The 27,805-nt window shown below is 42.1% G+C and overlaps 1 protein-coding gene across 2 annotated transcripts in view; it reads left to right on the top strand.

Moving 5' to 3' along the window:
* LOC112249868 (guanine nucleotide-binding protein G(I)/G(S)/G(O) subunit gamma-12) overlaps positions 1-23,575 on the top strand; it is a 68,742-nt gene extending 45,167 nt beyond the window's left edge. For both annotated transcript variants that reach the window (XM_042320703.1, XM_024419583.2), the window contains 2 exons: positions 20,448-20,559; positions 20,794-23,575. In XM_042320703.1, the coding sequence (XP_042176637.1) occupies positions 20,479-20,559; positions 20,794-20,919 (207 nt within the window). In that variant the 5' untranslated portion in view covers positions 20,448-20,478 and the 3' untranslated portion in view covers positions 20,920-23,575. The remainder of the gene's footprint in view (positions 1-20,447; positions 20,560-20,793) is intronic.
* The last annotated feature ends 4,230 nt before the right edge of the window (positions 23,576-27,805 follow it).

Genomic DNA, 27,805 nt, shown 5'->3' on the forward strand with positions numbered 1-27,805 from the left:
TTACAGAAGGCCCTGTAAAACACACTGTACTGTTTCACCCGCTTTACAGAAGGTCCTGTAAAACACACTGTACTGTTTCACTCGCTTTACAGAAGGTCCTGTAAAACACACTGTACTGTTTCACCCGCTTTACAGAAGGCCCTGTAAAACACACTGTACTGTTTCACCCGCTTTACAGAAGGTCCTGTAAAACACACTGTACTGTTTCACCCGCTTTACAGAAGGCCCTGTAAAACACACTGTACTGTTTCACCCGCTTTACAGAAGGCCCTGTAAAACACACTGTACTGTTTCACCCGCTTTACAGAAGGCCCTGTAAAACACACTGTACTGTTTCACCCGCTTTACAGAAGGCCCTGTAAAACACACTGTACTGTTACTGTACTGTCACACTGTACTGTTTCACTCTTTTACAATTGTCTTTCCTTTTGCTTCACAAACCTTAAGAAGTGTCATTCCTCATATATAGAAAGACAATGTTATTGTGCTTAGAAGTAGCTATACATTTAGTTTTTTTTCATCTAAGTGAGTTACGGCACAGTTACTACCGTATATAGTCATGTTTGTAGGACTTCCAGCATTTGATTAGATAACAGAAAGAACTCTAAGGACTGCAGCATGCATGTGAAATGATGCACGGAATACAGTTGAAGTCGGAAGTTTACATACACTTAGGTTGGAGTCATTAACTCGTTTTTCAACCGCTTCACGCATTTCTTGTTAACAAAGCATAGCTTAAACAGCTTGGAAAATTCCAGACAATTGTGGCTTTAGAAGCTTCTGATAGGCTAATAGACATCATTTGAGTCAATTGGAGGTGTACATGTGGATGTATTTCAAGGCCTACCTTCAAACTCAGTGCCGCTTTGCTTGACATCATGGGAAAATCAAAAGAAATCAGCTAAGACCTCAGAAAAAAATTGGATACCTCAACAAGTCTGGTTCATCCTTGGGAGCAATTTCCAAATATGTGAATCTACCAAGTTCATCTGTACAAACAATAGTACGCAAGTATAAACACCATGGGACCACACAGCCGTCATACTGATCAGGAAGGAGACGCTTTCTGTCTCCTAGAGATAAACGTCCTTTGGTGTGAAAAGTGCAGATTGATCCCAGAACAACAGCAAAATACCTTGTGAAGATGCTGGAGGAACCCGGTACAAAAGTATCTATATCCACAGTCAAACGAGTCCTATATCGACATAACCTGAAAGGCCGTTCAGGAAGAAGCCACTGTTTCAAAACCGGCCCGAAATATGAATGCCAAACTACATTTCGCAACTGCAAATGGGGACAAAGATCGTACCTTTTGGAGAAATGTCCTCTGGTCTGATAAAACAAAAATAGAACTGTTTGGCCATAATGACCATCGTTATGTTTGGAGGAAAAAGGGGGAGGCTTGCAAGCCAAAGACCACCATCCCAACTGTGAAGCACTGGGGGTGCTTTGCTGCAGGAGGGACTGGTGCACTTCACAAAATAGATGGCAACATGAGGAAGGAAAATTATGTGGATATATTGAAGCAACATCTCAAGACATCAGTCAGGAAGTTGAAGCTTGGTCGCAAATGGGTCTTCCAAATGGAAATTGACCCCAAGCATACTTCCAAACTTGTGGCAAAATGGCTTTAAGGTCAACAAAGTCAAGGTATTGGAGTGGCCATCACAAAGCCCTGACCTCAATCCCATAGACAATTTGTGGGCAGAATTGAAAAAGCGTGTGCGAGCAAGGAGGCCTACAAACCTGACCTAGATACACCAGCTCTATCAGTTAAACAATTTAAAGGCAATTCTACAAAATACTATTTGAGTGTATGTGAACTTCTGACCCACTGGGAATGTGATGAAAGAAATAAAAGCTGAAATAAATCATTCTCTCTAGTATTATTCTGACATTTCACATTCTTAAAATAAAGTGGTGATCCTAACTGACCTGAAACAGGGAATTTTTACTAGGATTAAATGTCAGGAATTGTGAAAACTGAGTTTAAATGTAGTTGGCTAAGGTGTATGTAAACTTCCAAGAGATGTAAACATGTATATGTGTGTACGTGTGTGAGGTCATCATGCTCAGAGAGCTTTGGCCAAATTACGTGCCATCAACAATGGCCCCACCTCAGCCTGCTGGTAATGGATGTATCTCAAATTGAATCCTATTCCCTATATAGCGCATTACTGTTGACCAGAGTACCAAGGGCCGAGTGGAAAATAGTGCACTACATAGGGAATAGTTCTGTTCAGGTTTTGTCACATGCACAGTGAAAATACAGTGAAATGTTCAACTTGCAAGCTCTACCCAGCAGTGCAGTAATCAATATATATTATTTTTATAACTAATAAAAATATCTATATAATAAGGAATAAGGGGGGAAGCTATTTAAAGGGATGGTGTCAATACCAAATGTGCAGGGATACTGGAGTAGTTTGAGGTAGATACAGTATGTACATGTAGGTGGGGGATTAGGAGAAAGTGGCTGGTAGCAGGATAAATAATAATAATAATCAGTGGTGGAAGAACTACACAATTGTCATTTTTGAATTAAAGTAAAGATGCGTTTAATAGAAAATGACTGAAGTAAAAGTGAGTCACCCAGTAAAATACAACTTGAGTATTTGGTTGTAAATATACTTAAGTATCAAAAGTAAATGTAATTGCTCAAATATACTTAAGTATCAAAAGTCAAATTATAAATAATTTAAAATTCCTTATTAAGCAAACCAGACAGCAGCATTTAAAAAAACATTTTTTTTACATTTACGGAAAGACAGGGGCACACGCCAACACCCAGACATCATTTACAAAGTAAGCATTTGTGTTTAGTGAGTCTGCCAGATCAGAGGCAGTAGGGATGACCAGGGATGTTGCCATGATAAGTGTGTGAATTGGACCCTGTCCTCTTAACATTCAAAATGTAATGAGGTACTTTTGGGTGTCAGGGAAAATGTATGGCGTAAAAAGTATATTATATTCTATTAGAATGTAGTGAATAAAAAAATAAAAAAGTTAAGTACAGATATCCCACAAAATGACTCAAATAGTACTTTAAAGTATTTTTACTTAAGCATTTTACACCACTGATAATAATACTAAACAGTATGGCATCAGCATAATTGGTGTGTGTGTGTGTGAATGTTATTGTGAGAGTGATAGGCAGATATGCATGTAAACAGAGCTGAAAAGTGGCTGGTACAGTATACACAGTGTACAAAACATTAGGAACACCATCTTAGTGTTGAGTTGCACCCATTTTTGCCCCCACAACAGGCTCAATTCGTCAGGGCATGGACTCTACAAGGTGTCGAAAGCGTTTCACAGGAATGCTGGCCCGTGTTGACTCCAATGCTTCCCACAGTTGTGTCAACAGTTGTCAACTTTTTTCCTGCTGAAACAATTCTATTCCCATATGGGTTCACTGCTGCCGTAAAGGGATGCACCTGATTGGCAATGATGTTCAGGTATTCTGTGGCATTCATATGTTGCTCCACTTTTATCAAGGAGCCCAATGTGTGCAATGAAAACATACGCTACACCATCACACCACACTGCAATGTTGAGCATGTATGTACTCATCGTGATTTTCTCCATACCCTAGTCATCCCATCAGCATGAAACATCAGGGACCAGGATTCATCAGACCAGGCAATGTTTTTCCAAATTTCCAGTGTCCAGTGTTTTTGTTCCTTAGCCCACTGCAGCTGCAGATTCTTGTTTTTTGCTGAAAGAAGTGGAACTCTGTATGGTCATCGGCTGCCATACCCCGTTCATGTCAAGGTGTGATGAGTTGTGCATTCTTTTATGGATCTTTGGGCACCAATGTTGTACTGGACTGTCAGTTGACTAACTGTAGCCGATCTGTTGCTCTTCACAATTCGTGTCAGCCTCCTTTGTCCTCTTTCATTAATTACCTGTTTTGGGACCTACTACCATACCCCGTTCAAAGGCACTTCCATATTTTGCCTTGCCCATTCACCCTCTTAATGGCACACAAACACATTCCATGTCTCAATCCTTCTTTAACCTGTCTCGTCCACTTCAGCTACAGTGATTTGAAGTGGATTTAATAAGTGAAGTCAATAAGGAATCATAACTTCACCTGGATTCAGCTGGTCAGGAAATGTCATGGAAAGAGCAGGTGTTCCTAATGTTTTTTAAATAGTTATGGTAATGTAAACAGGAGTAATATAGTGACCAGTAGCAGGATAAAATAGATTGATTTTATATATTTATATACCATTACGCTGCTGTTCATTGCCAATACCATTAGTATCTGTCATCATTTTAGCAGCAGCGTAGGTCTCAGGGGACGCAGTAGGAGTTAGCCATTTAACAGTCTTATGGCCAGGGGATAGAAGTTGTTTAGGTGTCTGTTGGTCTGAGCCTTGATGCACCAGTACCATCTGCCGGACTGGAGGACAGTGCATGTCTCAGGTGGCTGAAGTCTTTGAAAAATGTTCAGGCCTTTCTCAGACACCACCTGGCATGTACATCCTGGAGGAAGAGGGTGTCATTTAGGACGTGTCTCATCTCTACATTTTCAGCGTCATTATTACAATACAAAAAGGGTCGCCCGGTATTATGTATTCTGTTTGGTTTCGAGACTTAACCGCTTTCCCCCATCAGGCAACCTGACATACACCTTACCTTCGCGTCTGATTACTACTGTTAAGTTTGCCAATGACACAACAGTGGTAGGCCTGATCACCGACAACGCTGAGACAGCCTATAGGGAGGAGGTCAGAGACCTGACCGTGTGGTGCCAGGACAACAACCTCTCCCTCAACGTGATCAAGACAAAGGAGATGATTGTGGACTACAGAAAAAGGAGGACCTAGCACACCCACATTCTCATAGACGGGCTGTAGTGGAGCAGGTTGAGAGCTCCAAGCACATCAAGACAGTCGTGAAGAGGGCACGACAAAACCTATTCCCCCTCAGGAGACTGAAAAGATTTGGCATAATCCTCAAAAGGTTTTACAGCTGCACCATAGAGAGCATCCTGACGAGTTGCATCACTGCCTGGTATGGCAACTGCTCGGTCTCCGACCGCAAGGCACTGCAGGGGGTAGTGCGTAAGGCCCAGTACATCACCGGGGCCAAGCTTCCTGCCATCCCATCCAGAACCTCTACACCAGACGGTGTCAGAGGAAGGCCCTAGAAATTGACAAAGACTCCAGCCAACCTAGTCATAGACTGTTCTCTCTGCTACAGCACGACAAGCGGTACCGGAGAGCCAAGTCTAGGTCCAAGAGGCTTCTAAACAGCTTCTACCCCCAAGCCATAAGTCTCCTGAACATCTAATGAAATGGCTACCCAGACTATTTACATTTCCCCCCTTTTACACCGCTGCTAGTCTCTGTTATCATCTATGCATAGTCACTTTAATAACTCTACCTACATGTACATGTTACCTCAATTACCTCGACACCGGTGCCCTCTTACATTGACTCTGTACCGGTAACCCCTGTATTGTTATTTACTGCTGCTCTTTAATGATTTGTTTTTCTTATCTCTCACTTTTTTTCTGTATTTTCTTAACTGCATTGTTGGTTAAGGGCTGCAAGTAAGCATTTCACTGTAAGGTCCACTACACCTGTTGTACTCAGCGTATGTGACAAATTAAAATTGTATTTGATGTTGTCATTTGCAATATAAATGTCAGTCATTCTTAGTCAAATAGTCTAAAGGTACACAGGCCTTAGGCTATTTGGCTGATAATTGCCAGTTCATGTGAATAGCATTATGTTGGTCTATTGGAAGGAAGTCCTAAGTGTCCCAAATGGCACCCTATTCCCTATATAGTGGTCAAAGGTACTGCACTATATAGGGAATAGGCTGCCCTTTGGGATGTACCTGGAATAGTTAATAGGACTGAAATCTTGAATGCAGCAGGAAGGACAGTCCTTTTTTTTTACAAATCATGCACCCTGTATTCCCCTTGTGCATGTACCCTGGAAATTGTGATATACACAGCCTGCCCTTTATTTCCCGCTCTGGGAGTGAGGAATGTCTGGAGGTAAATAGAGGAAATGCTCTCCGCAAGTTACCTTGAAGGGACTACACCTAGGGGTTGAACTTTGTACACCAATGTTTTTTGTTATGGAATGGGAGGAACAAAAGAGACACTCAGTATCTGTTAGTGGAACCGCCTCGAGAGAAGAGACTTGTACTATTGAATATTGTTATCTCATAAGTACTCGTATGCCCACATGCAGTTTGGTATACTCTCAGTGAGCATTCAAACGGGTGAGAATGTGTTGTCTGCTTTGCTGCAGATACTCAACAATACTTCCTTTTTACACGAGAACTGAAAAGTTATATTTTCTCATAATGCTGACAGAATTGTGTTGTTCAGCAAAATGGTCCAATCAAGCTAATAAGAAATATGTGGTATTGCCAGATAGTGTTGCATTAAGGTGTTGTAGAGTAAGAGAGAGACCTTTTGTAGCATAAGGACTGTGAATTAACTAACTGTCTGGTGCAGCCAGCGTGAGAGAAACAGCACAAGGTAGTAGTATAACAATGAGGGGTTGTGGGTTAGCTGGATTCCTATCCAGTGAGCTAGTACTGCAGTCGGGGCACTCTGCTCTGTCTAGACACAGGCGAGCCGTTGCCCGTCGGTCAGTGAGACCCACACTAAAAATAATGCTGGATTGAAAACAACCCAATTTGGTTGTTTGCAACGTAGCGCTGGGTAAATATTGGACAGAAGTTGAACACACTGGGTTATTTTGACCCAGCCAGTTGGGTTGCGTGGATAACCAAACATGTTGGGTTATACAAACAGGTTCATTTAACCATCAGTTATTTTTTTGTTAAACATCAGTTAGGTTGACACAGCAGCTAGCTCTTTTTTAAAATGTAATCCGTGAGTTATTTTCAGCAGGCGTGGCCTATTAGGGGCGTGGCTTTGAGAATTATTTTAGGCCACCCATAAGAGTAAATGTCATACCTGTTCATCAAATGAAAATCTTAATTCATTGTTATTGCATATATTTTAATATGAAATATTCTAATATAAAATTCATAATGTTATTATTTACAATTTTGGGATATGTATTTACATCTATTAAAAAAAAGCATTCCAGGTGAAGCTAGTTGTGAGAATGCCTAGAGTGTGCAAAGCTGTCATCGAGGCAAAGGGTGGCTATTTTGAAGAATCTCAAATATAACATTTTTATTTGTTTAATACTTTTTTGGTTACTACATGATTACACGTGTTATTTCAATGTTTAGATGTCTTCACTATTATTCTAAGATGTAGAAAATAGTAAAAAAAACAACAACCTGCAATTGAGTAAGTGTTTAAAAACTTTTGACTCAAATCTAATCAACTTTTATTTGTCACATACACGTGTTTAACAGATGTTATTGCGGGTGTAGAGAAATGCTTGTGATTCTAGCTCCAACTGCAGTAATATCTAACGACTGGTATTATAGGTGCGGGCACACGCATGCATGTGAGTGTGAAGAGGGGTTCCGCTTAGCTAATTTCTTACTCCTCTGTGGGATTTTAGCATATACGGTCCAACTACTCTAACTTCCAGACAGCTTTGTGTGCTGAGCAGTCATGCAAGATCTTCTCTCCAATTCTGAGAGGGTGGAGAAAGCAAGCCAGCCAAGGCAGGTTTTCACAGTCCGTTGTATCAGACCAGTAGTATGGAGAGGCCTCAGCCCTTTCAACTCTCTTACTCAATAGGAAACAGTGGCCTTAGTCTGGTCTAGCAAAGTAATACACAGTCAGACACAGTAAGCAGTTACCAACACTTACTGCCCTGCTTGCATGGACACACACAAACATGGATTTCCTCTTACTGACCAACAGTGTTTATCACTGCTGGGAAGAAAATAAAAAAGGGAATTAAAGAAACATCCACAAGCAGCAGCATCTTAGCCTGGTCACAGAACTCCTATGGTCGTTGTATGACATCACCGAACAAATCGATCTGGGACCAGGCTAGCATCACCTCACTGTTTAAGTCATTTTTTGGATTGAGATACTCACTGTTCGTATTAGAAGAAGTGATAGCGACATGATCTCATCACAGCTGCTTCATAATGGCGTGGTTGTTACAGAGTTACACGATTTTGAAAGTTACATGACAACTTGTCACTTGAGAAGAGCTATTAAGATCCTGTGAGCTTGTTCTGTGTCACTTTAGGTGTCAGCAAGAGTCAGACACGAAAGCTCAGATTTTTGTTGGCTTAGGATGACTGACCGGTATGGTTTAGGTATTTCTTTCACTTCCAAATCTTTGTTCATCACTCGGATATTTGAAGGTTGATTCAGAAGGAATGTGAGAAAGCTGGAAATTGAGGTTCGGCATTGGGTGTTAGATCAGTAGAGCTTCAGCCAATCAGGGGCTCTGTTCAAGATGTGCAGTATTTGTCATAGCTACCTGAACACGAACACACACAACGTTTGTTTTTGTTACTAGCCACCTGACTTCTGATAACCTGCCACACACAAAGATGAGCTCTGACCTCACCTCAGCCCTGGCTCACAGACACTTTCATCTTTCATAAAGCCAACGCCAGAACACATGATTAGGGCAAGTTGACAAAAGGATGAGAGACAGTCAAACACTTCTCTGCAGTTGCCGTCATTTGGCTTGACTATTTTGGCTGTGAATAAGACATAAGAATAAAAACAGGCTTAGTGTTAAGATGTGCCAGAGCAGACAGTGTGACTAAAGGTTCATGATCTTATCTGTAATTCTGAACCATGTCTTGAGGGTGTTTCTTTCTCTCTCTGCAAGAAAAGGAACACCCGCACTTTGTGCAGTCTTTTTTTGGGGGGGGGGGGATTTTTCTACAAGATGACAGCTAGAGTGTGTCTATGAATTGTAGCGGCTAGGAAAGTATGCAGAATGACGTTAAAGCAAGTAAGCAACATGGCTTGACACGTGAAAATGAATGTCCCTCACCACCACCCTTACCAGCTTGTGAGATTTTCTAGAGGAAGAGAACCTGTCTTATTTGCTTCATTGTCCTGATTGTTCTAAAGTAAGCATTTGGGTTGGTCTCAGCGGAGATGAAAAGCCTCTAATGGAGCTGGAGAGACTGTTGCGTGCAAGTCCCTTTTCATTACGCTGCTTCAAAGTAAATGGAAGGCATGCAACAGGTTTAGTTTGCATGACATCTCTCCTCCCCCTTTGTCCTCCACTGTGTGTGTGTGTGTGCGTGCTTGTGCACGCGTGCGTGCATCTACTAATAGAACCAAACGGTGGAGCGTTTCATTGATGTTGCATCTGGTCATACACACTGTGCCAGACAGACTCTCTACCCCTCTCTCTTACATGCCACCTTGTTGCCTGCTGAAAGAAGTGCATATGCAGAGGTTATCTCATATTTACAGCTAGGCTACAAATGGCCGCAGTTTTGAGCAGACACTGATCATGATCGAATGAAAACAAATACATTGAATCAGGATAAAATATACAGTGTGCTTCCTGAAAGGAAATGATGCACATGTATGTCAATGTGTAACCGCACCTGGCTCTTGCCTTTTGCTTGCCACCCTCTATTGACTGGCTCACAGATGTACTATATGGAGAGTAAATCCACTTCATAGCAAGCCTTAATCCATGGACATTGCTCACCTTCCCTCTCTCTGCAGGGTGTACATGCATTGGAAGCCATTGATGGACTGCGGCTGTATCTTAGGAAATCTTACATCAAAGACATCTTACTCACAAAGCTTTGATCACTTTCTGTCTGTGTTGTGTGGGATGGCCACACACAGCTCACCTCTGCTGCAATACAGAAAGTCAAAGCAAGGCAGGTGGAAAGAGAGAGAGGAAAGGGTGAGAAAAGACTATTGTCCGCATTATTGTCCTGCATTTGACACTACCCACACACCTAATTCGCTACTTGTCTCTGCAGAGCTCAGTGGGAGAACAGAGGAGACTTATTCTCTGGAGCCAAGAGTGAAACCTGTAGCAAGTGACTCAGTGGCAAAGAAGCCTTCTATCCTGTTGAGTAGACTGTAAATAAAACACCCAGTCTATGTTCCAAATGGCACCATAATTCCCTATATAGTGCATTACTTTTGACCTGAAAAGTAGTGCACTAAATAGGGAATAGAATGCCATTTGGGACAGAGGTGGGTCGTTCCACCAATTATGTGCCTTTTGAGTAGTGTAACCTTCTGAAAAAATAAAAATAATAATATATATATATATATATATTTCACAAAATGTTAACATTCTGTCATAAACACCACATGTTCAACTAAATCTTTTTTTTTTACCATCTCGAGGTTAGATTTTAAAAAACGACTTAAGTGCCAAATAAAATAACAGGGTTAACCATAAGATTTCATCTTAAATCAGCCATAATTCTCCTTGTGATGGGGAATTGAAGTTTGTTTTTGTGCAACAGGGAAGGACAATTGAATGCGAGCTTCAAAAAAAATATACAATTGTGATAACATTTCTAGCCTGTCTATCTATGGGTAAAAGAGTTGACATGTTATGCTCGTCCTGCTCAGTTTTCCACCACCAAACACAAGCTGTCACGTTCTGACCTTAGTTATTTTGTTATGTCTTTGTTTTAGTATGGTCAGGGCGTGAGTTGGGTGGGTTGTCTATGTTAGTTTTTCTATTTGCTATTTCTGTGTTTGGCCTGGTATGGTTCTCAATCAGAGGCAGCTGTCTATCGTTGTCCCTGATTGAGAACCATACTTAGGTAGCCTGTTTTCTATTGTGTTTAGTGGGTGATTGTTTTCTGTTTTCTGTTGTGTGTCTGCACCAGCCAGAACTGTTTTCGGTTGTCGGTTTATTGTTTTGTTCAGTGTTCAAGTTCTTTATTAAAAGATATGGACACATACCACGCTGCACCTTGGTCCTCTTCTTCTTCCACCGACGACGACGACCGTTACACAAGCCAAAAAGACTAGAACCAGCTCACCAGCTTTTACAACACTATGATTAGACTATTAGATTAAATGTTTCTTTTGAAAAAAGGGTTTAGTTCAACAGGGTTGACCTTAAAATGAGGGACAGGTTTTTTTTTTTTTTTTTTACCTTAAAATTAGTCTCTAATCACATTAAATAAACAATAATCTTCAGAAAGGACTTGGTTAAAGCAACAAAATCATTAGGGCTTTACAATTATGGTAAAATGGGAAGAAATGTGGGGTTACGTGGGTTAAAATCTTCCTAGAAGTCACAGAGGATGCACAGAGGGACATGGCAAAATGCTGAATTTGAGCACTTTAGTAAGTGTTAATTCATACAAAAAAAATCAGATTTACTGAATATTTCATGTGGTCAATGTTAAAGGGCACTTTATATAATATAACAGGCTTTTAAAATTCTATATTTCTGCACAATTTCTACTTAATATAACAAAGGGACGCCAAAGGCATTCATTTTGTTGCATATCGCCTTTCATCTTGGCTGACTATACACCTTAGGCGTCCAAGTCAGTTTGAACCACAAATAACTGCACTGTAAATCTGCCATAAACATTATTACTTACCAATGTTGACTCCTACAATTAATGCTCAAACCCTGCTTGACTGTCGTTCTTGTTACTTTGGTCGTCATTGAGTTATCAATAGTCCTACTATGTTTGGGAACCTGTCTTTCTCTGCACGCCTGACAAACTGCCTGCTCTCGTCTCGGACAGTCTGTCTTCCAGTCCCAGATAGCGTCAGGCTGTGTGAGATTAGCACACGAGAGCGCAGTTAAACTTGTAAGAAATCTCCCGGCCCCTATTTTTGCTTCCACTATTTTACACCTCACGAGCAGTCAGTAATACAGTGTCTGACTCTGGTGCGTCTAGTCCTACTGATAACACATCTGCATTGTCCCTGTGGGAATGTAATGTCCCATGAGGCCTCAGAGCTCATTGTAGTATCTGGCAACAGGCACATATTTAGGCCCAGGCGTGAAGCCAGGCCATCTTGTTGCTAGGCATTTTAATAGTGGAGAGGACAAATAATGGACCTTCTTTTTCTCCTGTTCTCGCCCGAGGGGGTGTGGTATATGGCCAATATACCACAGCTAAGGGCTGTTCTTATGGATACAGCCCTTAGCCGTGGTATATTGGCCATATATCACAAACCCCTGAGCTGCCATATTGCTATTATAAACTGGTTACCAATGTAATTAGAGCATTACAAATAACTGTTTTGTGATACCTGCGGTATATGGCCTAATATACCACGGCTGTCAGCCAATCAGCATCCGGGGCTCGAACCACCCAGTTTATAATAGATAATAAATCAATCTCACAGCCCCGCCAAGTCTCTCTTCTTACAATCATCCCTCAATCACTGAATAAATCCAGTGTAAATTTCAGAGTGTATTAGCAATATAGTAATTGGTAATACCTACAAGTAATCATAGTAATAACCATAATTTCACAAACGAGGCCTTAAATATCTCAACCATTTGATTATAGTTTCACACCACAGTTTAGAGCTTGCCGTTCGTTCGACCTCTGCTTCTTCTGGTGTGGCGAGAACCCACCTGTGTACACTACAGGCACAGGAAAGCAGTGCCTCTGTGGTCTCAGAGCAGTCTATACATATCATTAGAAGGTCATTAGTATCAATGGTGCAGTGTGTTGTGGTATATACTTACATGGTTTTAATTGGCATTACTAAAGACTCCAATCTCAGGTCCAGAGAGGTGGCTGGGGAGCAGGATGGGATGCTAGCTATGGCATTCCTACAGACAGACATTCCCAATCCCTGAGTCTTGGCTGCCTTTTCCTGGATGGGAGAGTAGAGAAGGGGGGTGGTCCTGTTGACTGGCTATTTATTTGTCAGTGAGAATCTGTGAATCCCTTGACTAAGTCCCTCCAGCACTGCCGACAGGGGAACGGAGGACAGAGTTATTTCGGGGCCGGGAGATACATCCGAGGCCTGGGAGATACATCCGAGGCCTGGAAGGTACCTCCTCTGTCCGTCAGGGTGTGTGTCCCAAATGGCACCCTATTCCCTATAGTGCACTTATTTTGACCAGGACCCATAGGGCTCTAGTCAAAAGTATTGCGCCACATGTATATAGGGTAAAAGGGCCCTGGTCAAAAGCAGTGTACTATATAGTGAATAGGGTGCCATAGAGCCAAAGGGCTCTAGTCAGAGTAGTGCACTAAATATGGAATAAGGTGCAATTTGGGACGCATACAGGCTGTTCCTAGAGGAAAGCCAATCAGCACGGCTTGTGCCAAACTACCTTCCTTTACTTATTTACTGCTATTGATGCATAGCAAGGCCAAGGACAACAGCTTTCAGCTTGTGCCAAAGCCACAGGGAAATTACACTGCCAGCTCAGAGGTGTACTGTATGTGTGGTCTGGTGGTGGTGGCCACCTCTGCTGCCAGCCTAGTTGTGCCAGGTGCGCATTTTACTGTGTCCTTGTGGCCCATGTCCTTAGGTGGTCTGACCAGGTGTGGAGCGTCCGAGTCCATCCAGTACAAAAACATGATGCACAAAGACACCCAGCTGCAAATCAGAGCACAGGACGACTCTAAATCTGCATCCCAAATGTCACCCTATTCCATATTAGGTACACTACATTTGACCAGGAACCATAGGCCTCTGGTTAAAGGTAGTGCACTAAATAGGGTATTGGGGGATATTTTGGGCACACTAATACTGTACATACTAATACTGTTCAGTACTTTCTTCAAGGAGATACAAGGTATGATTAGATTTAAAGCCTCTCTAAATAGCTACAACTGAACACATGTCATTGAGTTGACTAGATTTACTGCAGCCTTTATTATTAAACATAATCTATCATTGAGAAAATGTGTTATGGCTGTACATCCTCTACCATATCATCCAATATAACACAGATTAGATGATTTAATGGAAGCTTCTCTAATGTAAAGTGTGGTATTCCGCAAGGCAGCTGTCATGGTCCTTTTACTCTTTATTTTTACTAATGATCTACCACTAGCCTTAAACAAAACCTGTGTATCTATGTACGCTGATGATTCAACATTATACACTTCAGCATCACAGCTAGTGAAATCACTGCAGACTTAAACAAAGAGTTGCAGTCAGTTTTGGAAAGGGTGGCTAGTAATAATCCAGTCCTGAACATAGTGTCTAAAACTAAGAGCATTGTATTTGGTACAAATCATTCCCTAAGTTTTAGACCTCTGAATCTGGTCTCTGACTGCTGAGGAAATTAAACGTTTTGGTGTTACCTTAGACTGTAAATTGTCATGGTCAAGGAATGTTGAATCAGTTGTTGTAAAGATTGGGAGAGAGAGGTATGTCTGTAATAAAGAGATGCTCTGCATTTTTAACACCACAGTAAACCAAACAAGTCCTGCAGGCTCAGTATTTGTATTGTTTATTTTTTCTCAATGTGTGTAAATTTGTGTTTTTAATTGTATTTCTTTATTATAATTGTTTTATATGTCTGTAATGTCTATCTTAATTTTTAAAATGTATGTAAATTGTAAAGTATTTTTGTCTAATGTCTTTTTCATTGTGTCAGCCATTGGCGTCAGCTAATGGGGATCCTCATAAAATCATGAATCATAAATCTGGTTGTGAGTGTTGCACACAGCAGCACCCAGCCCTTTGCCCTCAAGTAATCAAATCAAATCAAAGTTTATTGGTCGCATACACAGATTTGCAGATGTTACCGCAGGTGCAGTAAAATGCTTGTGTCTCTAGCTCCAACAATGCACTAACACCTAGCAATACAAAATACTCACATAATTCATGAAAATGAAGAAATATCAGAATAAGCATTGTCAGAGACCTGAATATAAATATATATCCACTATATATACAAAAGAGTGTGGACATCCCTTCAAATGACTGGATTCAGCCATTTCCACCATACCCGTTGCTGATAGGTGTATAAAATCAAGCACACAGCCATGCAATCTCCATAGACAGACATTGACAGTAAAATGGCCTTACTGAAGAGCTCAGTGACTTTCAACGTGACACCGTCATAGAATGCCACCTTTCCAACAAGTCAGTTTGACAAATGTATGCCCTGCTAGAGCTGCCCCTGTCAACTGTAAGTGCTATTATTGTGAAGTGGAAACGTCTAGGAGCAACAACGGCTCAGCTGCGAAGTGGTAGGCCACACAAGCTCACAGAACGGGATCGCTGAGTGCTGAAATCGTCTGTCCTCAGTTGCAGCACTTCCTACCGCGTTCCAACCCCCCTCTGGAAGCAACGACAGCACAAGAACTGTTTGTCGGGAGCTTAGTGAAATAGGTTTCCATGGCCGAGCAGGCGCACACAGGTCTAAGATCAACATGTGCAATGCCAAGCGTCGACTGGAGTGGTGTAAAGCTAGAAGCCATTGGACTCTGGAGCAGTGGAAACACGTTCTCTGGAGTGATGAATTACGCTTCACAATCTGGCAGTCTGACGGATGAATCTGGGTTTGGTGGATGCCAGGTGAACACTACCTGCATGAATGCATAGTGTAAACTGTAAAGTTTGGTGGCTGAGGAATAATGGTCTCGGGTTGTTTTTCATGGTTCGGGCTAAGGGCCTTAGTTCCAGTGAAGGGAAATCTTAACACTACAGCATACAATGACATTCTAGACAATTCTGTGCTTCTAACTTTGTGGCAACAGTTTGGGGAAGGCCCTTTTCTGTTTCAGCATGACAATGCCCGTGCCCAAAGCGAGGTCCATACAGAAATGGTTTGTTGAGATCGGTGATAAAGAACTTGACTGGCATGCAGAGAGCCCTGACCTCAACCCTATCGAACACCTATGGGATAAATTGGAATGCCAACTGGGAGCCAGGCCTAGTCGCCCAACATCAGTGCCCGACCTCACTAATGCCCTTGTGGCTGCTGCGTTGCTACCATTCAATGTTCCAACATCTAGTAGAAAGCCTTCTTAGAAGAGTGGAGGCTGTTATAGCAGCAATGGCAGGACCAACTGCATATTATTGCTCATGATTTTGGAATGAGATATTTGACGAGCAGGTGTCTACATACTTTTGGCAATGTAGTGTACATATAATGGCTTGTAAAGACAGTATGGACAGTATATGAATAGAAAAGGTGTTTAAAGCAGTAGTTACACTGAACAAAAATATAAATGCAACATACAACAATTTCATTGATTTTACTGAATTAACGTTCATATGAAGAAATCAGTCAATTGAAATTAGTTAATTAACCCCTAATCTATGGATTTCACATGACTGGGAATACAGATGTGCATTTGTTGGTCACAGATAATAAAGAATGGTCCCCAGGATCTTGTCACGTTATTTCTGTGCATTCAAATTGCCACCAACAAAATGCTAAAGGGGTCCGTTGTCTGTAGCTAAGGACTGCCCATACCATAACCCCACCGCCACCATGGGGCACACTGTTCACAAAGTTGACATCAGCAAACCACTCACCCACAAGACACCATACATGTGGTCTGTGGTCGTGAGGCCGGTTGGACGCAATGCCAAATTCTCTAAAATGACATTGGAGGCTGTTAAAATAGTAGTAAAATAAACATTACATTCTCTGGCAACAGCTCTGGTGGACAGTCCTTCAGTCATCATGCCAATTGCATGCTCCCTCAACTAGAGACATCTGTGGCATTGTGTTGTGTGACAAAACTGCACATTTTGGAGTGGCCTTTTTTGTCCCCATCACAAGGTGCACCTGTGTAATGATCATGCTGTTAAATTAGCTTCTTGATATGCCACACCTGTCAGGTGGATGAATTATCTTGACAAAGGAGAAATGCTCACTAACAGGGATGTAAACAAATTTGTGCTCAACATTTGAGAGAAATAAGCTTTTTGTGCGTATGGAACGTTTCTGAGATATTTTATTTCAGCTCATGAAACATTGACCAACACTTTACATGTTGAGTTTATAGTTTTGTTCAGTGTATATAGGATGAGCCATGGCTAGAATACAGTATATACATATAAAGTGGGTAAAACAGTATGTAAACATTATTAAAGTGACCAGTCTTCAATGACTTCAACGGGCAGCACTCTAAGGTGCAGAGTAGAGTACCTGGTCGTAACTGGCTAGAACAGTAACTAAGGTTCAGTTAAGGGTACTGGGCCGAGGCCAGCTAGCGGTGACTAACAGTCTGATGGCCTGGAGATCGAAGCTCGCTCCCAGCTTTGATGCAGCTGTACTGTCTCCACATTCTATGGTAGCAAGGTGAACAGGCCGTGGCTCGGGTGACTGAGGGCATGTAGTGTGCCCCTGGTGATGAATTGGCCTGCCCGCACCACCCTCTGGAGAGCCTTGTGGGTGTGGACGGTGCAATTGCCATACCAGGCGGTGATTCCAGCCCGACAGGATGCTCTCAATGGTGCATCTGTAGAAGTTTGTGGGGGTCTTAGGGGCCAAGAGGGTCTTAGGGGCCAAGATTAATTTCTTCAGCCTCCTGAGGTTGAAGAGACGCTGTTGCGACTTCTTCGCCAAACTGTCTGTGAAGGGACCATTTCAGGTTGTCAGTGATGTACTTCCTCTTTACTCTTCAAGCCCTAACTGCTAGCGTCACACGTCTCATGCAGAGCTGCCAGGGTCCCGTTGTGTCTCGTGCAGAGCTGTAGACACTAAACACTGGGCTAGTAGCCCTTGTCTGACCCAGCCCTCGGATAATGGGATTCTTCCATTGTTCACTCCATCGGTGTGTTTTTAAAACCTGCTCTTGTGCAAAGAACACAGACATATGCGCATTAAACCACTCCAGTGTCTGCCCAAGCAAAGCACACAAAAGGCACTAAGGCAGACATGAGGATGAAAGAGACTTGTATACATTTTAAGGAAACCTGTAGTGTGGAAGAGGATGAAGTATCTTTGATTATGTCAATGATTCAGTGAAGATCCTCTCACGTGAAGAAAAGATTGTTGAGACTATGGTCTTCAAATGTTTATTGGTCAGGATCCTGTGATGCTATTCCTGTACTCACTCCCCGTGGTCTTAAGCTTTATGTTCTTGTCGGTTTGTTTGAGTAACCACCTCTGCAGCTCTTTCTTCTTCCGCCGGGCTCTATTTTTAAAACCGGAACATATTTAAGAATTTATACTTCAGAGGGAAACTGAACTGGCTGTCTGGCTGGGGATACAGCTTCCTGTGAAGGGATGAAGGGAAGGAGGAAAGGAAAGGAGTGGGTTGGTGGGGTGGTTAGTGAGATGTATGCTTCCGATGGAGGTCTCTTCATCCACTTTGTACTCAGCTGTACTGTGGCTGGCTACCAATGACTTCATTGTTTCTGCTTCCTTACGGGCATCCTCGTCCTCCGTAAACCTCTCAGCTATTGTAATAGAAGTGGAATCACAGTTTGATGACCTCAATACAAAGGTTATAATTGAGGCTTCTTCTCAAATTAACTGCACTGTGTGTGTGTGCAATGGTATTGTTGTTATAATGTAATACATATGTTCCTTTCCCTGACTTAAACACAGCTGCTGAGCTAGTCTACCTTGCCCGACTCATTCATGTACTGTACTGTTGACCGAGAGATACTGTATGTCTTTTTCAAAATTGCATCATGTGCAGATAGTCAACCTGAACTCAGAGGTAGACGAAAAATAGTAAATGTAAATCTGGGACACCGTTTCGTACATTATGTATTAATTTGTGGATGTCCATCATCCATTTTGTGTGTTACGAATTTCAATCGTACAATGTTACGAATTTGCTAAATGCATGAAATGTTTTACGAATTCCAATTTGTTTTGGCTAATGTTAGCTAAGTGGCTAAAGCTAACATTAGCTAGGTGGCTAACATTAGCTAGGTGGCTAAGATTAGCTAGGTGGCTAACATTAGCTAGGTGGCTAACATTAGCTAGGTGGCTAACATTAGCTAGGTGGCTAACATTAGCTAGACTAGGGGTTAAGGTTAGGAGTTAGGTTAAAGTGTTAGCAGGTTAGCTAACTCTTCCCCTAAGATAGATGTTATCCTGTGCGTCCACCCACCCACCCCGACCAACCGCCCTACTTTAGCCTTAACCCTTGGCCTACAATGGTCATGCCCCTGCGGAAATCTAATTAATCCACCGCATCTGCCGATATCGCCCTTCTGCATCTGCGGTGAAAGGTAGAGCGGTGTTTGTCAGACCTTGAGACATCCCGAAATTCAATCTTCTCACAGAAACGTCTGTAGCGTCCGAAAGGTTTGCCCTACACACGATTATGACCACTCGACTAAAGGCTGAGACTCTCACGAACACAATGTTCTCCGTTTTGCCCTAGAGCGCCCACAAGCCTCAAAAGACTCATCTGAAGTACCAGCAGAAGTATACAGTATATGGTTTAGTGCCTAAAATAAGGGGATATATATATATATATATGTTACAAAAATCTCAGATATAGGACAGACACTTTAGAACAAACTTCCTGTTTAATAATTTTTTGGACGATATGTTGTTCCATGTAGTGAATCTCCCCGGGTTTAGACAGACTCTAGAGGGTTAGGTAACCTAATGTCTTATCTAACTATACCAAACGTAACATAATCATACTAACTGTTCCCAGCCGAAGACGTGGATGTCTATTTAAGGGAGTCCCCGCACCTCTCCGATTCAGAGGGGTTGGGTTAAATGCAGAAGACACATTTCAGTTGTACAACTGACTAGGTTTCCCTCTTTTCCCCTTTTATTTGAGTCTTCCGGTGTTATGTTTACTATGTTACGTCTAGTCTGTGTTACGTCTAGTCTACCTGAGACCAGGCTGAGATAGTAGAATACCGCAAGTAGGCGAAATCTTGCCCTAATATCTCTAACCAAGATTCCCACTCAGTCAATCTGAATCCACAGGTTCCAAGGTGAGAGAGAAACCTGGCAGACTGGGTGTTTTGAACAGTGCCAACACCCCAAGCAATCTCTTTCTTACTATATACAGACCCACTATAGCAGACTGTCCTCTCAGGCAATGTCTTTAATGCTATGGACCAATGTAGACTTCCCATGATGTGTGAGATTGTGCAACAGTGTCCATCTTGGCCAATCTTTATGTGATTACGTCCACTAGCTTGTTTGTAGGTTGTTGGTTTAGTAAATTGCAGATTAACTTCCGACTGTCACTTTTGGGTAGTTACTCTGGAGAAAGACAGTGGAATAACAGCTGCTCCTAGGCTTGTTTTTTTTGTATATTGTGTTTGGCAGCTTTTCAAAGTTATGTTCCTGACACTTAACCATATTGTGTAACTCTCTAACACACCATCTCTTGTGCAAAGACGTAAGAAGAGCCAGCTGATGTAACTGGGATATCTTTTATGACACAGTTATACAGGGACTGGCTGTACTGCTGCCCTATATCAGTGTACAACTGGTGATTCAATTATGTCTTGTGCTTTTCTTTAGTTTTTCCAGATAAAGCCAATCACACACTGCCGCTACTCCCAAATTGTGGACGGTATACCCAATAACAATACAATGTTCATTCATTCATTCAGTCAGTTCATTCATTCTTCTCCATGGTGTTACACAGTAGGTGAAGACTGAATCCAGTATGTGTTTTAACAGAGGTGTGTGGAGACCAACATATCTTTCGAAGATGCAGAGTTCCAGTAACACTGCCCGTGCCAGGAGGGCAGTCCAGCAGCTGAGAATAGAAGCCAGCATTGAGAGAATTAAGGTACGCTTCTCAAACAGCCCATATATCCATATATACCAAGATATACGTATATGACATAACATTTTCCATCCTGCAAGTACTTAGTCTGGCTGACACCAGCTCTCAAAGTCCTCCCATGTAGTCGCGTGGGTTGCATCAGCCAGGCTAGCAAGACCTGCCTTCTCTGACCTTCTCTCTGTGTGAGTGTTTCCTTGTGTTGCCAATTGTAACCGGCTGTATGATTCTCTCCTGCAGGTGTCCAAGGCCTCAGCAGACCTGATGCACTACTGTGGAGAACAGGGTAAATACGACCCTCTACTCATGGGTATACCAGCCTCTGAAAACCCCTTCAAAGACAAGAAGCCATGCACTATATTATAGTATAGCGGAACAGCTGAATTATCTTTGCTTTTTAAATTTTTTATTATTTTATAGGGAGAAATATACAACGTTAATACCGGTACACTATTTGCCTTAAGGCCAGCCCAGTCCCACTCCCCATGTTTCCTTGTACTTTAGGTTGATTTCAAAATGTTACCTTAGGGCTCTGGTCAAAAGTAGTGCAATATAAAGGGAATAGGGTGCCATTTGGGACTCATTCACTCTCTCTTTTAAACTAGTGCCATTTTGGTAGAATCAGAATCATTGGTCCTCTCTCTCCATCAGATACAACAATTCATTTGTGACCCAGAAAAAAAGGGGTTAGTATAGTTCAGTCAGTCATAAATAGATAGTTCATTATGAGGCTCCTCTCAACAGAGACTGGTGTTCTTTCAGATTGTTACCGTATGTTATGCAGACTAAAGACCAGCTGGGTTTGAAATGGGGGTTCCCAACTTTGTCATGTTAACACTAAAACAGTTCCTTTAAAATATACATCAACTTACTGACAGCAAATGTATTTTACAGTACAGCTACTGTAATCCATTTCACTGTAATCCATTTTACAGTACCACAAATGTTACTGTAATCCAATTTACAGTACATTACTGGAATTACCCATGCAGTAGCATATTATCCAGTGTTCTTTGCGAGTTTTTATTTTTAGATTTACATTTTGGTCATTTAGCGGGCACCCTTGACCTTAGCAGCTTACAGTCAGTGCATTCAACCAAGGTTGATAAAAAAAAACACATGTCATAGCAAGTAAAACGTTTCTTTAACCGTAGATACCATTTTATGTCTCTGTGTCCAGTATGACGGACGTTTAAAGGTAGTTTCGTGAGTCAATGCTAACTAGCATCAGCACACTGACTGGAAATCTATGGGTAAACTGACAGTGACTACAGATCAAAGGACAGGGCTAGCTACTCAACCATTAATGGTTTTGAGACTTGCTGCCACTCTGATCTACCCCATATATACATTTAATTGTTAGGGAACTACTACCACCTATCACTTAAATTGGTACAGCACTCTCACCAATGGGTGCAACAAATATGGCCGCTTACAAGACACTCCTCAAAATATATTAATGAGTGAGAAACAACAATACGATAAACCAGTTAGGGTTCAAAAGGTTTTTGCTCTCCAAAAATACGGTATTGGTAATGTATTATAAATGACTGGTAGCAATTGGCCAGTCAGGATTGTAGAATTCCTAAAATACAGTATATTACCATATTCTGTAGGGGTACAGCATTCTAACTCATTGGTGCAACAAATATAGCCTCTTACAATTTACGTTATTTTACTCTGCACTCTACAATGTTTTACTGTTGAAATGACAGAAAAGTCTTAGTGTGCTGTAAAACAAATGCATGGTATTTTACTGTGCCTTCTATGATAATCTACTGTATTCAGTTTATACAGTATCATACTGTTGATTAATATTGTAAGTACAGATGCAATTATAAAAACATCTAACATTGCACATCAGCTAGAGCATAAATCATGTCAATGGCCCTAAAGCATTGCAGTTGCACCACACAAGTTTAAACCTTTAAGCTCCTGATTGCGTCAGTCAGTCCCCACACAGTAGCTTCTTTGGAAAACAATCAGTCTAGTTTGAATGCTACTGATAAGCTTGGAATAACCCTGTTATGTAAATCAGCCAGTCCCATGACACAGGAGTACACTAACCAGTGCTGATGGGCTGGTAAACCACTGTATGTCTTTGTTCCAAATGGCATCCTATTCCCTATATAGTGAACTACTTTTGACCAGAGCCCTATGGGCCCTTGTTAAAAGTAGTGCACTAAATGGAAAAGTTGGCCATTTGGGACTGGCCTGTGAATGTCCCATTAAAACAAGAGGGGGCAGGCTGGCCAAAAGGTCATGGCCTCTGTGACAAATTAACACACTCTCAAAGGGTGCCTGTCATTCTGTAAGGGAAAGCATCTAGCTTGCATCCACAGGGCCTGAAGAAGGTTAAAGGATGACCACTTCACAATGTCTAACAAGCATTGTTTTGTTTCTGCAAAGACAATGTCAGAGATCATTTTCTTTTTTCAGGCGTGGGTAGAGGGTGGGGGGGGTATCAATTCAGACTATCCCACTTCTATGTATTTGTTATGAAACTCAGACTAACCTTTGCCTTAGAAACCAACCTTTGTGACTTTGCATAGTTGTCTCGCTTGTATGTGGTACAGTAGATAGATAATGTAGTAACAATATGAAGTATTGCAGACCACGGTACACTAATATTATGTAACCCTTTAAATGAGTGTAATATGCCTTACGTTGATGTAAAAGATGTTGGTCCATAATGTTATCGCTACATAGCTGAAGCAGAGGAGGTAAGATCCGTCTGTGCCATCGCAATGACATCTATCCAATGTACCAGCATCAGAGGAAACATACTGTACTAGCCTGAGTGCCAGTCTGTATGTGCTATCATGCAAACTCCTTGTGACTCATTTTCTTGGCAAACAATTGTGAAAACTAGGGAATAAGCAAGAGCACAAACCGATCTGGTACCAGGCTAGAAATGTGCAGGTTTTCTGATTGTATTTTATTGCCAGTACTTTTAGTGTTTCATTCGGATAATGTTAAATTGATAAATGTACGACTTCTATCCTGAAAGGGATTCCGTGAACTTTGTGTAGACTGTTATTATAATTTCTTCTTGAGTTTTAACATTCCATGTTTACAATAACAACACAATAATCATTTCTTATTTTATGCTCTCACAATGGTCATGATGGTCACAATGGTTGAATAATTGTTATTGTGTGTGTGGGAGTATGCATTTGTGTAAGTGTACCTGTGTGACTTTGCACGCGACTGGCAAAAGCAACTCGGTAACCATTGTCATGTTCAGTAGGGCACACTGTAGCTAAAACTATAGTTTCTTATTAGACAAGTTCAGGTAGTACCTCCCCAGTTCACTTCACTTTGCACCCAATGAATAGGACCCAGCTTAACCATCCAGGGCCTTAATATTGAAGTAGTCTTGCTTCGGCATCTCACCACTACCTTTCAGCCACACTCCTCAAACAACACTAGGATAATACTGTGAACAACAGAATCACTACATTCCCAGTGGATGCAGGGAGCACATCTACGCTGTCATTTGTTTTGTTAGCTATTCAAATAATAGAGACTGACTGCTATTTGGATGGTCAACTGACCGCCACGGAGACAGGCTGCAGCACCAATTAAAACGTTCCCACACCACATGGTATGCTATTTGTCTCCCTATTCTGGGCAATCTCGGCAACCCAGAACCAAAGATCTCACATTCTACTATTTATGTTACGCTCACTCCACAAGATATTATATTCTGTGGCTTTGAAGGCTCGCTTGAAGTTGCGTGTTGCTGTATGATGTGTTTCTACACTTGCCTCTTCTCACTGTCACAATGTCACTGCAACGACATGCTGAACTACAGTCGAATCTTGACTATATGTGTGTTAACACTTTTTTTCCCTTCTTTCCCTTGACGATAAATTGATGATAATACAGTAGGGGAGAGCGAGGTATGTTGTCACACTTTTCATGATGTCTAACATCTACTGGGCACAATGGATCACAATGGTAACAATGACATACAAATGAAAGAAGGAAGTCTTGGGCACATATGTTGCATTCATTCCATCTTACATATCTTACATATCTTATATATCTTACATATCTTCACAGTTTTGCAACAGCCTAGCCGACATACATCTGTATCTGACTAATCAGACTCATCTTCAGAGTCACAGTTCTGGCACACATAAATTGCCTGGCCTGTTGTGCAAGCATCATGGGCCCATTTGTTGCATCTCACACACTTCACCCACGTCTCCTTTGGAAGGCTGATTAAAGATGTCTCCACACAGACGAGGCAGAAGCTCTCCTCTTCATCTGATGACTCTTCTATGATTTTTTTCTTTTTTTTAGCTGCCATTTTCTTTGCAGATCCAGATTTGGACTCCTCCCCCTTGCTTCCCTTTCTTCGGAAACAGCCTTTTGCTAGATTGTGCCTTATTCTTTTCCATTTCTAGTACCTGCTTTACTGGTGTCATTTAGAATTGCTGTTTTGTGCTGTTTTCTTCCTTTGCAAGCTGATTTTCGGGGGCCAGCTTTTTGCATATGGCCGGATATCCTCTGGAGATGGTAGTCCGCTGTCAGGAATGGCATTGCTGGGCAAGGGTGAGCTGGTGCTAGCATAAGAACTGGGTGTGTCTGAGCTCGTGCTATGCAGGGCTAGAATAGTGCTGGGGCCTGGCAGGGCTGGAATGTTGCTGGGGCCTGGCAGGGCTGGAATGTTGCTGGGGCCTGGCAGGGCTGGAATGTTGCTGGGGCCTGGCAGGGCTGCAGTTGCTGGGGCCTGGCAGGGCTGGAATGTTGCTGGGGCCTGGCTGTTGCTGGGGCCTGGCAGGGCTGGAATGTTGCTGGGGCCTGGCAGGGCTGGAATGTTGCTGGGGCCTGGCAGGGCTGGAATGTTGCTGGGGCCTGGCAGGGCTGGAATGTTGCTGGGGCCTGGCAGGGCTGCAATGTTGCTGGGGCCTGGCAGGGCTGGCTGGGGCCTGGCAGGGCTGCAATGTTGCTGGGGCCTGGCAGGGCTGGAATGTTGCTGGGGCCTGGCAGGGTTGGTGCTGGGGCCTGGTAGGGTTGGGTTCTGAATGGGGCCATCTTTAACGTAGGATGGTGCAAACACAGTTTCCATAAATACATCCCTGTTGTAAGGTTGTACCCCGGCCAGCCTGAATGTTCAAGGGGGTTGCAGCCAGAGGATAGACGATTGCCACAATCCCAGGAATGTCATAAATGTAACATTGTCTCCCCGGGATTGTTCCTCATCCGGCATCACAAGCAGTGTTCATGTGCCTCTTTAGCAGCATGTAGACAAACCTATCTAAGGGTTGAAGCCGATGAGAGCAATGGGTTGGGATAATTGAGTCCATAATTGAGTCCATCAATGGACAGATGAGACTCGTGGTTTTGTCCAAAAGGAGTAAATAGGGCTTCTCCTTTGAGAATTTCGTATGCTGGACAAAATGTTTCAGGAAGTCAACAAAGTGCACATATTTCATCTACCCAGAGGGATTTGCCCCTCCTTTGCTGCCAGGTGGCCCGTTGATCAGGAAATGATCGCGGAAGTTGACACAGGGGAATATAAAATATGGAGGTATACTATTCCTTGTGGCTGAGACAGCACAGGCCAGTCTGACAAGGGTTCCCCTTTCAGCGGAGGTCAGGGACCCTACTTGTTTGAATCAACGTCTGCCCACCACTATGCCAGGTGTATGTACAGTGGTCACCCCAGTTTCATCGACATTCCATATGTCTCCTGGTCCAAACTGATATCTCTGTAGCACTTCTGCTACATTGTCGAAGAAAGCATTAACATTTTCTCTGTTGAAGCTACTTGCCCTGTCAAGGCTAGTTGCCTCTGGCTTTCTCAATGACACCGCTGGGTGCCGCTTTAAGAAGCCTGTAAACCATTCTAAGCTGGTCTTTTCTTTTTCTGCCCACATTGGCACGAACTTCAGCAGGGGGGGGCCACAGCGAACAAATAGGCAAGTCTTCTGACCTCACTTGGCGACAGACCAAAATAAATGTCAGCTGACCTAGTAATATACTGAACAAGCTGCATCTCCAAATCAGGTGAATCGTGGCTTTGAATAGCCAACCACTGTTGTTGGCATCGCTGTCTGACTTTCACCTTCTTCTCTGGTAACCTTTTGAAAATACAGAGTCAGATTACGGTAATTTATGTAAAAAATCCTTCGCTGTACTCCTGATTGATTTGTTCTGAAACTTCACCTGCCTCACTGCCTTTAACATTGTGTCAGGTGGTGTGCTGCCATTCTGTCTTATCATTTCTAACCATCTTTCTTTCCTTTCCTTCCTTCCTTTCTTCTTTCCTTCAAAAACACATTTCCTCATTGCAATTATATACTCATTACCGGCTTACTATGCCCACCTCCCTGTCTACTATCATTGTTGCCGCATTGCAATTCATAACACCACACTAAATTCATGACTGTGTGTGTGTGGATATACTGTCTCATATAGTAGACATGTAGTGTGTTAGTAGATACAGGTGCGCGCACACCACACACCACACACACACAAGCCAGAGCCTGTCTTTTGTAGTCCAGGGATATGTATGCTGCTCTAAACTATATGTACAGTATATATAATAATCAATTTATGGTAACATTTAATACTACTATCAGAGCTGATTACACAATATCACCATTTTTTAAGCCTGTTCTATGTGTATATGTGTACTGGGGCAAGTTGTCACATGTAAAGACTTGCCCCAAAGTCATTAAAACAACTTGCCCCAAACTGACGTGTGCTACTGTTGGCTAAATCTCAAGGTTAGCTCAACATAGGACTGCAGCTAAAGTATCAAAAGACACATTATTGTCTCCTCTACTCAGTGCAAAATTATCATTTTTAACATTCATACCTAACAAAGTTTTATTGCATAAAATGTAAAGTGCCAATTTTTTACTTTTGAAGGGGAAAAATAATAAACTTGTGCTCACCTCAGATTAGAGTGACCTTGACCACATGTGAACAGGAAGTTGACCATAGAACATGTAGTCACACAAAGTAGCGATTAAGTAGCAATTTTTTTTTAGATAGCGCCTCTAGTGTTGGAGGTATGAACAGTTTGACAACTTACCTCGCTCTCCCCTATATGTTATTTTGATGTAGGTGTTCCATTTGATTTTTGCCGACTCAATTCATGTTACAAGAGGATTTTACAGTTTTAAAGCAAAACATTTTTTTTTCTCTCTGTGACAAATACCGATACTGGATTTGGTCTCTGGTACATATTGTCCATGTGGATATTTTTCCTGTGTCATGTAATTTTTGCATT

The sequence above is a fragment of the Oncorhynchus tshawytscha genome, linkage group LG01, assembly GCF_018296145.1.
Source record: "Oncorhynchus tshawytscha isolate Ot180627B linkage group LG01, Otsh_v2.0, whole genome shotgun sequence".
In the NCBI taxonomy this organism is placed as follows: Eukaryota; Metazoa; Chordata; class Actinopteri; order Salmoniformes; family Salmonidae; genus Oncorhynchus; species Oncorhynchus tshawytscha.